Source organism: Heterodontus francisci, chromosome 9, assembly GCF_036365525.1.
Source record: "Heterodontus francisci isolate sHetFra1 chromosome 9, sHetFra1.hap1, whole genome shotgun sequence".
Taxonomy (NCBI): domain Eukaryota; kingdom Metazoa; phylum Chordata; class Chondrichthyes; order Heterodontiformes; family Heterodontidae; genus Heterodontus; species Heterodontus francisci.
The window spans coordinates 22,515,121-22,528,277 of record NC_090379.1 but is presented as its reverse complement, the minus strand read 5'-3'; the positions used below and the strand labels follow the sequence as shown (position 1 = coordinate 22,528,277).

General features: G+C 44.3%; 1 protein-coding gene across 1 annotated transcript in view; it reads right to left on the bottom strand.

Moving 5' to 3' along the window:
- Positions 1-13,157, bottom strand: part of ylpm1 (YLP motif containing 1) — a 152,524-nt gene that overhangs the window by 117,223 nt on the left and 22,144 nt on the right. The window contains exon 3 of the mRNA XM_068038138.1: positions 1,392-1,664. Within this exon, the coding sequence (XP_067894239.1) occupies positions 1,392-1,664 (273 nt within the window). The remainder of the gene's footprint in view (positions 1-1,391; positions 1,665-13,157) is intronic.

The following is a 13,157-nucleotide window of genomic DNA, read 5'->3' as shown; positions in this document are numbered from 1 at the left end:
GAGCAGGAAGACAGCCATTGCACATGTTTCTCTTGCTACGATTAGGTGGATAACAACGGATCAACAACAGTGCTAGCTCATTACAGCTGCCCTTGCATTATGGGTCAGCAAACAAGGCAGAAGAACATCTATTTTTCTGTTGAGACATTCAATTTCTGGCTTTCCCAACTGAATAATATAATTGAAACAATGCAGTGAATAGCAAGGAAAATAGATGAAATGGTTCTCCTTTTTATGTGTTGTTGATGCAATCTTGCAATGTGCAAACTGGCTGTGAAACTGCTCATCATCCTGTCCTGGATGAGCTGGAATTTCCTCCAGCTCTTACCACTGACTGCAAACCCCAATTCAGCCACTGTTGCCAGCTGAATGAAACTGTTATCAAAGATCAGCTACTTCAACCTTTATCACCACTTACTTCCACTCATAACACAGCTCTTCAGTCACTGAAACCCTTTGTCACCTTCAGATTCAATTACACCGATGCTCTCCGAGCCAGCCTCACCCCCACCCATAAACTTCAGCTCACTTGAAACTTTACAGCATGCACCATTTTCCTCAGGTCATTGACCTGAAACATTAATTATTTCCCTGCTGAGATTTCCAGCATTTTCAGTTTATATGCCCTCCTGAACCCTACTGCTATCCTCCGGTTTATTACAATTCCAACTTTCATGACATCTGCAAACTTTGAAATTATGCCCTGTACGTCCAAGTCCAGGTCATTAATATATATCAATAACAATAGTGATCCCAATGCTGACCCCGGGAGACACCACTGTACACTTCCCTCCAGTTTGTAAAACAACCATTCACCACTGCTATGCTTTCTGTCCCTCAGCCAATTTCACACACATGCAGTCACTGCCCTTTTAATTCCATGGGCTTTAATTATGCCAAGTCTATGATATGGTATTTTATGTAGTACCTTTATGAAGTCCATATACACATCAACCACATAACCCTCCCTGTTACTTCAAAGAGTCAGATACGGACTCGATAGGCCAAGCGGCCTCTTTCTGTGCCGTAATGAATCAATGACTCTGCTTAGAAACTATTCATGTTGCAAGAAATCATCTAAACCCACTGAGTGAATTAAACAGCTGTAAATGCAACAAGACTTCAAAATGATCCCCATCCATTTAAGCAATGAACATGCTTTTTATAGCTCTCTTACATATACACTTTATCCCAAAGTACCCAAAAAACAAAACTAATAATTTGCTGATGATCATCAACTGGAATTGGAGAAATCTACTGAAAAGTTCCAACCTTGATCCAAGATGTCCTACAAATAAACCTGGATGACAAGTTTGGCAATATGTGCATGAAAATTTCTCCTCTATATGACAACAAGGAGAAGTCATAAACCACAAAAAGGTCTTGCCTACCTTTGCTTCTTCAGGTGGTGGAGGTGGGGGTATCTCCTCTTTGGGTGGCGGAGGTGGAGGTTGTGTTTTGGGGGCCTCATAAGGTGGAGCTGGTGGCAAAGGTGGCTGAGTAGCATAAGAGGGCTTGGTCTCTCCTGGTTTCTGCTGCACAGAGTCACTGGTCTGATTCATTTCTACACTCTGACTCTGTTCCTGCTCGCCCCCATACTGTTTGCTTCCATGTTTCTGCAGGTTCTGCAGGTGCTGCTGGTACCAATAATGCTGTTGTTGTTGCTGCCAAGGGAACACAGAGAATTCACTTTAATTTACGTTTACAATTCAGGGGTCACAATTTGTAATAAAAACAGCAACTGCAGGAAATACTCAGTAGGTCTGGCAGCATCTGTGAAGAGAGAAGCTGACCTATCAGAACTTTAATCTGATGAAAGGTTACAGACCTGAAATGTTTCAGGTCTGTAACCTATCGGATGAAAGTTCTGACAGGTCAGTTTCTCTCTTCACAGATGCTGCCAGACCTGCTGAGCATTTCCAGCATTTTCCATTTTTATTTCAGATTTCCAGTATCCACAGTATTTTGCTCTTGTATTTGTATCACAATTTGTAAGTTTGCTACAGGGCTGACCACCCATGTAATCTATGTTGTATCACAGTACAGACAAAATATTCCAAATTTGTTATGCATATTAACAGACATATTTAGATGTGGGAAATTTTAGTACCTAGTAGCACCTATTGTAAACTTTTAAGACTAACTGATCTCTAATAGTATTGCTCACAAGTGAAAACTTAAAATATTAATACTGCACTTGTCTTCCAAAGCTTCTCTCCCACTTCATAAGTTATTTTTCACTGCGTTTTGTCCCGAATTCCAGCGAGTCCCAAATCCAGCATAATTATTACTAAAATTTTACTCTTTTATTTACCCCATTCCACTTCTGCTCAATATGCTATTTTGTAGCTCAAATCCTTCAGTCATCGAATTTTTTTTTCTGCTCCAACGTAAGATATATACTTGGATTCAGCACTACTGGCCACTAAGTCTTAACAACCTCTACCATCCAGGGTGGATGTTTACCTGCTCACTATCTAGACAAATTTGAGATCTGCAATCACAATGTAACTTTCATGACTTTGACATACAGAATATACAATATCAAACTTTGCTCAAGCTACGATCTACAAGACAAATTTACTACAACAATAGCTCTTCTTTGTTAACCTTCAACATTAAACTGCCCCTTGAAAACAACTCTTATGTCGCTATAGGTCTTAAAGTTATTAGCCCTAACTCTATTGGCTTCAAGCTAACTACAGTCTGCGTCAATACTGACCAAGATACAGTTCCAATATTCAAACAAAAAAGAATTAACGTGTTTCTTTTAACTACATTAAGTGATCAGCAATTCACAGGGTTCTCATGTTAAATGGATTGGCTTGGCAACTTCCTGAGATACCAAATGATCTGTTCCAAGGAGAAGATAGTCAACAACCCTTGCATATCAATTCCTGCAGCATGCCAGACCATAATACATAACCCTTGCAACTTTGAGAAACAGCTAGCAATGCACAAAAGAGATTCTGCGTATGCTGTGAAAGAAATCCAATAAATAAACAAATGTGTTTCATTTTGCCACACTTCCGATCCACAAACTGTCTTCAGTTATCAAATCCATACATTTAAATAAAAACAGAAAATGCTGGAAATTTTCAGGCGGCCAGGTAGTATCTGTGGAGTGCGGTAACATTTCAGGTTTATGACCCTTCATCTGAACCACCAGTGTGGAGAGAGATAGGTTAACATTTCAGGTTTCAGAGAGACTCAGTGAGCTGGGTCTTTTGAGAAGCAGCAGTCCATGTGGTCAAAGCATTTCCACATATGAGCTAAGAATTTCCAGGATTTTGACCCACCAATACTGCGTTGGCAGCAATATATTTCCAAGTCAGGATGGTGTGCAACTTAGAGGGGAATGTGGAGGTGATAGTGTTCCCATACACCTGCTGCCTTTGTCTTCCTAGGCGGCAGAGATCGCAGGTTTGGCAGGTGCTGTCAAAGAAGGCTTGGCGAGTTGCTGTAATGCATCCTGTAGATATTACAAACAGAAATCATGGTGCGCCGCTGGTGGAGGGAGTGGATACTTAAAGTGGTGGATGGGCTGCCACTCAAGCAGGTTGCTTTTCTCTGGATGGTGTAGAGCTTAGAGTAGAGTCATTTAAGGTATAGGAGGTGGCCTTTTAGCCCATTGAGTCTGTGCCAGCTCTCCATGGAGAAATCCAGTCAGTCCCACTCCTCTGCCCGATCTCCATAGCCCTGCAAGTTTATTTCCTTCAAGAGCCCATCCAATTTTCTTTTGAAATCGTTGATTGCCTCCGCTTGCACCACCCTGTGGGCAGCAAGTTCCAGTTCATTACCACATGCTGCATAAAAACGTTCTTCCTCACATTCCCCCTACATTCTTGCCCAAAATCTTCAAAAACATCTCGAGTGTTGTAGCTGCATTCATCCAGATAACTGGACAGTAATCTATCACACTCCTGACTTGTGCCTCTAGGTGGTAGAGAGGCTTTGGGGAGTTAGATGAACCACTTGTCATAGAATACCCAGCCTCTATTGTTTCTAGTAGCCACAGTATTTACCTGACCAGTTAAGTTTCTGGTCAATAGTGATTCAGCAATGCTACTGCCATCATATGTCAAGGAGAGAAAGTTAAACTTGCTCTTGATGAAGATAGTAATTTCTTGGCACTTATGTGCCACAATAGTACTTTCCAGTTACCAGCCCGAGCCTGAATGTTCTCCAGATCTTTCGCATACAGGCATGGACGACACCATTACATGAGGAATTGCGAATAGAATTGAACACTGTGCAATCAGCAGCAAACGGGTCCACTTTTGACATTATGATGGAAGGAAGGTCATCAATGAAGCTGCTGAAGATACTTAAGTCGAGGATGTTGGCCTGATGAACACCCACAGCGATGTCCTGGGCTGAGGTGATGAGCCTCCAACAACCATCTTCCTTTGTGTCAGGTATGAATGCACCCACTGGAGAGTTTACCCTGATCCACATTTACTTAAGTTTTACTAGGGCTCTTTGGTGCCATGCTCAGTCGAATGCTACCTTAATGTCTAGGGTAGTCACTCTCGCCTTGCCTCTGGAATTCAACTCTTTTGTCTGTATTTGGGTCATAGTTCTACTGAAGTCCAAAGTAGAGTGATGCTGACTGAATCAAAACTGTGCATCAGTCAGCATGTTATTAGTGAGTAGCTGCTGCTTCAAAGAAATTGTTGACGACTTCTTCTGTTGCTTTGCTGATGAAGGGTAGATTGATTGGATGGTAATTAGCCAGCTTGGCTGTGTACTCTTGCTGTTTGTGGTACCTTGTTTTGCGCAAATTATCTGCATCATTTCTCAACACTACAACAGTGACTATATTCCAAAAAGTACTTTATTTGCTGTAAAAAAAAAACTTTGGGATATTCTAAAAAACACTATCTAAAAACAAGTAATTTTTATGGAATGCTGGCTCCTGACTCTGACATGAATCCTATTTTATAGGACACTGTCTGATTTAGAAACAAAATTCTATCACGTGGTTGGCCTTAACTCTCAATGTCTTTCCACTGAAACCGATATACAGCTAAAATTGAGCAAGAAATTATTACTTGCATTGGCAGAATCTCAAAAATAATGAAGTTGGCGGTGAAAATTTTGAGTCCTATTACTACATAGGACAGGAACAGGAGTAGGCCATTCAGTCCCTCAAGCCTGTCCCGCCATTCAATGAGATCATGGCTGATCTGCGACCTAACTCCATATATCTGCCTTTGGCCCATATCCCTTAATATCTTTGCTTAACAAAAATCTATCTATCTCAGATTTGAAATTAACAACTGTTCTAGCTTCAACTGCTGTTTGTGGGAGAGAGCTCCAAACCTCTACCACCCTTTGTGTGAAGAAGTGCTTCCTAACATCTCTCCTGAACGGTCTGGTCCTAATGTTTAGACTATGCCCCCTAGTTTTAGAATCTCCAACCAGTGGAAATAGTTTATCTTTATCTAGCCTGTCTTTTCCTGTTAATATCTTGAAGACTTCAATCAGATCACCCCTTAACCTTCCAAATCCTAGAAAAAACATGCCTAACTTGTGTAATCGCTCCTCGTAACTTAACCCTTCTAGTCCAGATATCATTCTTGTAAAGCTACTTTGCACTCCCTTCCAAGGCCAATATATCCTTCCTAAGGTGTGGTGCCCAGAACTGCTCACAGTACTCCAAGTGGGGTCTAACCAGGGTTTTGTACAGCTGCAGCATAACCCGTGTCATTATACTCCAATCCTCTAGATACAAAGGCTAGCAGGCCATTAGCCTTTTTGATTATTTTCTGCACTTGCACGTGGCATTTTAAAGATCTGTGCACCTGAACCCCCAAGTCTCTTTGGACATCCACTGTACTTAACCTCTTCCCATTTAGAAAGTACCCTGCTCTATCCTTTTATGGTACAAAATGGATAATCTCACACTTGCCCTCATTGAAATCCATCTGCCACAGTTTTGCCCACTCACCTAGTTGTAAACATCTCTTTGCAATTTTATGCTATCATCTAGACTGTCTACAATGCCGCCTAACTTTGTATCATCAGCAAATTTTGATATATGACTTACTATGCCATCATCCAAGTCATTAATAAATAATGTGAATAATTGAGGCCCCAACACAGATCCCTGCAGGAAACCACTAGTCACATCCTACCAATCGGAGTACTTTATCATTATCCCCACTCTCTGTCACCTACCACTCAACCAACTTCCTAACTACGTCAATAATTTGCCCTCAAATCCAAATCCATGGGCTTCGACTTAGTTAACAGTCTCTTATGTGGGACTTTATCAAATGCCTTCTGGAAGTCCATATAAATAACATCCATTGACATGGGGAGGCGGTGGCGTAGTGGTATTGTCACTGGACTAGTAACCCAGACACCCAGGGTATTGCTCTGGGGACATGGGTTCAAATCCCACCACAGCAGAGTGTGGAATTTGAATTCAATTAATAAATCTGGAATTAAAAAGCTAGTCTAATGATGGCCATGAAACCATTGTCGATTGTTGTAAAAACCCATCCGGTTCACTAATGTCCTTTAGGGAAGGAAATCTGCTGTCCTTACCTGGTCTGGCCTACATGTGACTCCAGACCCACAGAAATGTGGTTAACTCTTACATGCCCTCTGAAATGGCCTAGCAAGCCACTCAGTTGTATCTAACCGCTACGAAGTCAATAAAAAGGAATGAAACGGATGGACCACCCAGCATCAGAAATTAGGCACCAGAAATGACTACAGGAAAGCCAGCACTGTCGACTCTGCACAGTCCTCCTTAATAACATCTGGGGGCTTGTGTCAATGTTGGGAGAGCTGTCCCACAGACCAGTCAAGCAACGGCCTGACATAGTCATACGCACGGAATCATATCCGACAATGTCCCAGACTCTGCCATCACCATTCCCGGGTATGTCCTGTCCCACCGGTAGGACTGACCCAGCAGAGGTGGCGGGACAGTGGTATACAGTAGGGAGGGTGTCACCCTGGGAGCCCTCAACATCGACTCTGGGCCCCATGAAGTCTCATGGCATCAGGTCAAACATGGACAAGGAAACCTCCTGTTGACTACCACCTACCACCCTCCCTCAGCTGATGAGTCAGCACTCCTCCATGTTGAACACCACTTGGAGGAAGCACTGAGGGTGGCAAGGGCACAGAATGTACTCTGGGTGGGGGACTTCAGTGTCCATCACCAAGAGTGGCTTGGTAGCACCACGACTGACAGGGCTGGCCGTGTCCGAAAGGACACAGCTGCTAGACTGGGTATGCAGCACGTGGTGAGGGAACCAACAAGAGGGGAAAACATACTTGACCTCGTCCTCATCAATCTGCCTGCCGCAGATGCATCTGTCCATGACAGTATTGATAGGAGTGACCACCGCTCGGTCGTTATGGAGACAAAGTCCCGCCTTCACACTGAGGATACCATCCTTCGTGTTGTGTGGCACTACCACCATGCTAAATGGGATAGATATCGAACAAATCTAGCAATGTAAAACTGGGCATCCATGAGACACTGTGGGCCATCAGCAGCAGAACTGTACTCAACCACAATCTGTAACCTCATGGACCGGCATATCCCCCACTCTACCATTACCGTCAAGCCAGGAGACCAACCCTGGTTCAATTAAGAGGGCAGGATGGCATGCCAAGAGCAGCACCAGGCATATCTCAAAATGAGGTGTCACCCTGGTGAAGTTACAACACAGGACTATCTGCATGCCAAACTGCGTAAACAGCATGCAATAGACAGAGCTAAGCGATCCCATAACCAACGGATCAGATCTAAGCTCTGCAGTCCTGCCACATCCAGTCGTGAATGGTGGTGGACAATTGAACAACTAACTGGAGGAGGTGGCTCCACAAATATCCCCATCCTCAATAATGGGGGAGCCCAGCACTTCAGTGCCAAAGAGAAGGCTGAAGCATTTGCAACAATCTTCAGCCAGAAGTGCCGAGTTAATGATTCATCTCGGCCTGCTCCTGAAGTCCCCAGCATCACAGATGCCAGACTTCAGCCAATTCGATTCACTCCGCGTGATATCAAGAAACAACGGAAGGCACTGGATACTGCAAATGCTATGGGCCCTGACAATATTCCGGCAATAGTACTGAAGACCTGTGTTCCAGAACATGCCGCGCCCCTAGCCAAGCTGTTCCAGTATAGCTACAACACTGACATCTACCCTGCAATGTGGAAAATTGCCCAGGTATATCCTGTACACAAAAAGCAGGACGGCCAATTACCGCCTCATCAGCCTACGCTCAATCATCAGTAAAGTGATGGAAGGTGTCATCAACAGTACCATCAAGCGGCACTTGTTTAGCAATAACCTGCTCAGTGATGCTCAGTTTGGGTTCCACCAGGTCCACTCAGCTCCTGACCTCATTACAGCCTTGGTTCAAACATGGACAAAAGAGCTGAACTCAAGAGGTGAGGTGAGAGTGACTACCCTTGACATCAAGGCAGCATTTGACCGAGTATGGCATCAAGGAGCCCTAGCAAAACTGAGGTCAATGGGAATCGGAGGAAAACCCTCCGCTGGTTGGAGTCATACCTAGCGCAAAGGAAGATGGTTGTGGTTGTTGGAGGTCAATCATCTGACTCCAGGACATCACTGCAGGAGTGCCTCAGGGTAGTGTCCTAGGCCCAACCATCTTCAGCTGCTTCATCAATGACCTTCCTTCAATCATGAGATCAGAAGTGGGGATGCTCGCTGATGATTGCACAATGTTCAGCACGATTCGTGAGTCCTCAGATACTGAAGCAGTCAGTGTAGAAATGCAGCAAGACTTGGACAATATCCAGGCTTGGGCTGATAAGTGGCAAGTAACATTTGCACCACACAAGTGCCTGGCAATGACCATCTCCAACAAGAGAGAATCTAACCATCTCCCCTTGACATTCAATGGCATTACCATTGCTGAATCCTCCACTATCAACATCCTAGAGGCTACCATTGACCAGAAACTGAACTGGAGTAGCCATATAAATACCGTGTCTACAACAGCAGGTCAGAGGCTAGGAATCCTGCAGCGACTAACTCACCTCCTGACTCCCCAAAGCCTATCCACCATCTACAAGGCACAAGTCAGGAGCGTGATGGAATACTCTCCACTTGCCTGGATGGGTGCAGCTCCAACAACACTCAAGAAGCTCGACACCATCCATGACAAAGCAGCCCGCTTCACTGGCACCCCATCTACAAACATTCACTCCCTCCACCACCGACGCACAGTGGCAGCAGTGTGTACCATCTACAAGATGCACTGCAGCAACGCAACAAGGCTCCTTAAGACAGCATCTTCCAAACCCGTGACCTCTGCCAACTAGAAGGACAAGGGCAGCAAATGCATGGGAGCACCACCATCTGCAAATTCCCCTCCAAATCACACACCATCCTGACTTGGACCTATATCGCCGTTCCTTCACAGTCACTGAATCAAAATCCTGGAACTCCCTTCCTAACAGCACTGTGGGTATACCTACCCCAAATGGACTGCAACAGTTCAAGAAGGCTGCTCACCACCACCTTCTCAAGGGCAATTAGGGATGGGCAATAAATGCTGGCCTGGCCAGCGACGTTCACATCCCAGGAATGAATTTTTTTTTAAATTCCCCTGTCCACTAGTTCAGTCACCCTATCCTTGATTATAGACTCCAGCAACTTGCCCACCACAGATGTCAGGCTAACTGGTCTGTAATTTCCTTGGTTCCTCCTTTCACCCTTCTTAAAAAGTGGAGTGACATGTGCAACTTTCCAATCCAGAGGGACTGCTCCTGAATCTAGGGAACTCTGAAACACTATAGTTAGGGCATCTGCAATGTGCTCCCCTACTTTCATTAACACCCTCGGATGGAAACCATCAGGTCCTGGGGATTTCTCACTCTTTAGTTCCATTAATTTCCTTGTTACTGATGTTTTACTTACGTCAATTGTATTAAGTCCCTGTTCCCTATCGGCTATTAATTTTATCTGGACTTCCGGCTAGTTATCCTCCTTTTCAACTGTAAATACTGAGGCGAAGTAATTGTTCAACATGTCTGCCATTCCCCCATTATCAATGACAATTATCTCCATTTTCAGCTTTTAGTGGGCCTACATTGCTCTTAACCACCCGCTTTCCCTTTATCTAACTATAAAATTTCTTCTTATTGATTTTGATGTCCCTTGCAAGTTTCCTTTCATAATCTGTTTTAGTAGCTCTTTTAAGCTGCTTTGTGACTCTTTGCTGGTCTTTGTATCGATCCCATTCGGCCTGATCTGTGCTGCATTTTGCATTTTTGTAAGCCCTTTCTTTTTGTTTTATGCTATCCCTAATCTCTTTAGTTGTCCATGGCTGTTTTTTCTGTGAAGTGGAGCTTTTTTCTCTCAGGGGTATATACTCACTCTGTATTTCATTAAATGTTTCTTTAAATATTCTCCACTGTTCTTCAGTCGTTTGACCCATTAGCAGATCTACCCAGTTTACCATGGACAGTCTCTGTCTCATCCCGGTAAAGTCAGCCTTACACAAGTCTAAAATTCTAGTAGCTGATTCATGCTTTTCACTTTCAAACGCTACTTTGAATTCGATCACGTTGTGATCGCTATTTGATAAACATTCACACACAGTTAGACTACTAATTAAATTTGGCTCATTACTCATAACTAAGTCTGATATTGCCTGTCCCCTTGTTACATCTTGGACATATTGCTGTAGGAAACTATCCCAGACACATTCCAGAAATTCACTACTTTTCTGACAGGTGCTAGTCTTCCTCTCCCAATCTATGTGCAAGTTAAAATCCCCCATTAATACTACTCTGCCTTTGTTACACACTTGCCTAATTTGTGCATTTATACAATCTAACACCTCAGAACTGCTACCAGGGGGGTCTATACACACCTATTACAGTTTTAGATCCTTGTCAGTTCCTCAATTCCACCCATAAGGTCTCCACTGGATGCTTTCCTCTCATTATATCCTCCCTCACCAATGAGGTGATATTATTTCTAATCAGTAAGGCTACTCCACCCCGTGCCACTTTCTGTCGCTCCTGTAAACCTGATAACCAGGTATATTTAGTTCCCAGTTCCGACCATCCTGCAGCCACGTCTCCTCAATGGACACCACATCATAATCTTCCATTTGAATTTGTGCCTGCAGCTCATCTAGTTTATTCCTTATACTCTGTGCATTTATATATAGAACTCTTATTTTTTTTATTATTTAGAGATACAGCACTGAAACAGGCCCTTCAGTCCACCAAGTCTGTGCCGACCATCAACCACCCATTTATACTAATCCTACATTAATCCCATTACCCTGTCACATCCCCACCTTCCCTCAATTCCCCTACCACCTACCTATATTAGGGGCAATTTACAATGGCCAATTTACCTATCAACCTGCAAGTCTTTGGCTGTGGGAGAAAACTGGAGCACCCGGCGAAAACCCATGCGGTCACAGGGAGAACTTGCAAACTCCGCACAGGCAGTACCCAGAATGGAACCCAGGTCGCTGGAGCGGTGAGGCTGCGGTGCTAACCACTGCGCCGCCCTATTTTTATTTGGGCTATATCCCCTAACCTGTCCCTCAGCACTGATGCTTTATTCACCTGTTTATTATTACTTTCCTCTGCTTTAACCAGTATACTTCTTGCAGTTTGGTAACAATCAGCCTCACCACTAACCTGCACTCCTACCTTCTTCTTTAACCTCCTGTTTTTCCATGCAACTGAACCCACCCCCCCCCCCCCCACTATTTAGTTTAAAGCCCTATCTACAGCCCTAGTTATGCGATTCGCCAGGACTCTGGTCCCAGCATGATTCAGGTGGAGCCTGTCCCATAGGAACAGCTCCCTCCTTCCCCAGTACTGGTGCCAATGTCCCACGAATTCGAACCCATTTCTCCCACACCAATCTCTGAGCCACGCATTTACCTCTTTAATCTTATTGACCCTTTGCCAATTTGCTCGTGACTCAGGTAGTAATCCGGAGATCATCACCTTTTTGGTTCTGCTTTTTATTTTAGCCCCTAGCTGCTCATATTCCCTCAGCAGAACCTCTAACCTCATTCTACCTAGATCGTTGGTACCTACGTGGACCACGACAACTGGATCTCTTCCCTCCCACTCCAAGTTCCTCTGCAGCCCAGATGAGATATCCTGAACCCTGGCACCAGGTAGGCAACAGAGCCTTTGGGACTCTTGATCCTGGCCACAGAGAACAGTGTCTATGCCCCTAACTATACTATCCCCAATTACGACTACATTTCTCTTTTCTCCCCCAACTTGAATGGCTCCCTGTACCACTGTGCTGTGGTCAGTTTGCTCATCCTCCCTACAGTCCCTGCTCTCGTCCACACATGGAGCAGGAATCTCGAACCTGTTGGACAAGGACAATGGCTGAGGCTCCTGCAGCACTACCTCCTGGATCCCTCTACCTGCTTCATTCATAGTCACACCCTCCTGTCCCTGACCATTGGCCGAATTCAAAGTAGTTAATCTAAGAGGTATGACTGCCTCCTGAAACACAGCATCCAGGTAACTCTCCCCCTCCCTGATGTGTCACAGTGTCCGAAGCTCAGTCTCCAGCTCATCAACTCTGAGCCGGAGTTCCTCAAGCAGCCAACACTTGCTACAGATGTGTTCACCAGGAACTACAATGGGGTGCACCAGCTCTCACATCATACAGGTACAACACATCACCTGGCCCTGCATCTCTATTTTATATAATTAGATTTTAATTTGTTATTTAAATTTCCGACTGGTCTTCAGTTTTTTTAAAACCGCTTTAGTCTTTAGTTTATATAGTTAAAAATCAATCAAGTCTTACTCTACGTTGATTCAATTAAATTAAAAACTTACCTGAATACTGACCCCAGCTCTCACTGTTCAATGTGACGTCACTCTGATGTCACTTTTCAATTTTTCCCCGGCTCCTCGGGCTCTGCTCCTCTCTGCCTCTCTCCCACACAAACCTCCGGTCCTGCTGCTCCTCAGGCTCCGCTCCTCTCTGCCTTTCTCCCACAGATGTTTTGGCGCGCTTTTTCAAACCTCCTGTCCTGCTGCTCTTCAGGCTCCACTCTTCTCTACAAGGTATCTTCTTTCAAAGATTCACTTTTTGCTTCATAAGTACTCAAATAAGATCAATCTTGATTTATTTTTCTTCAAACGCCGCAAA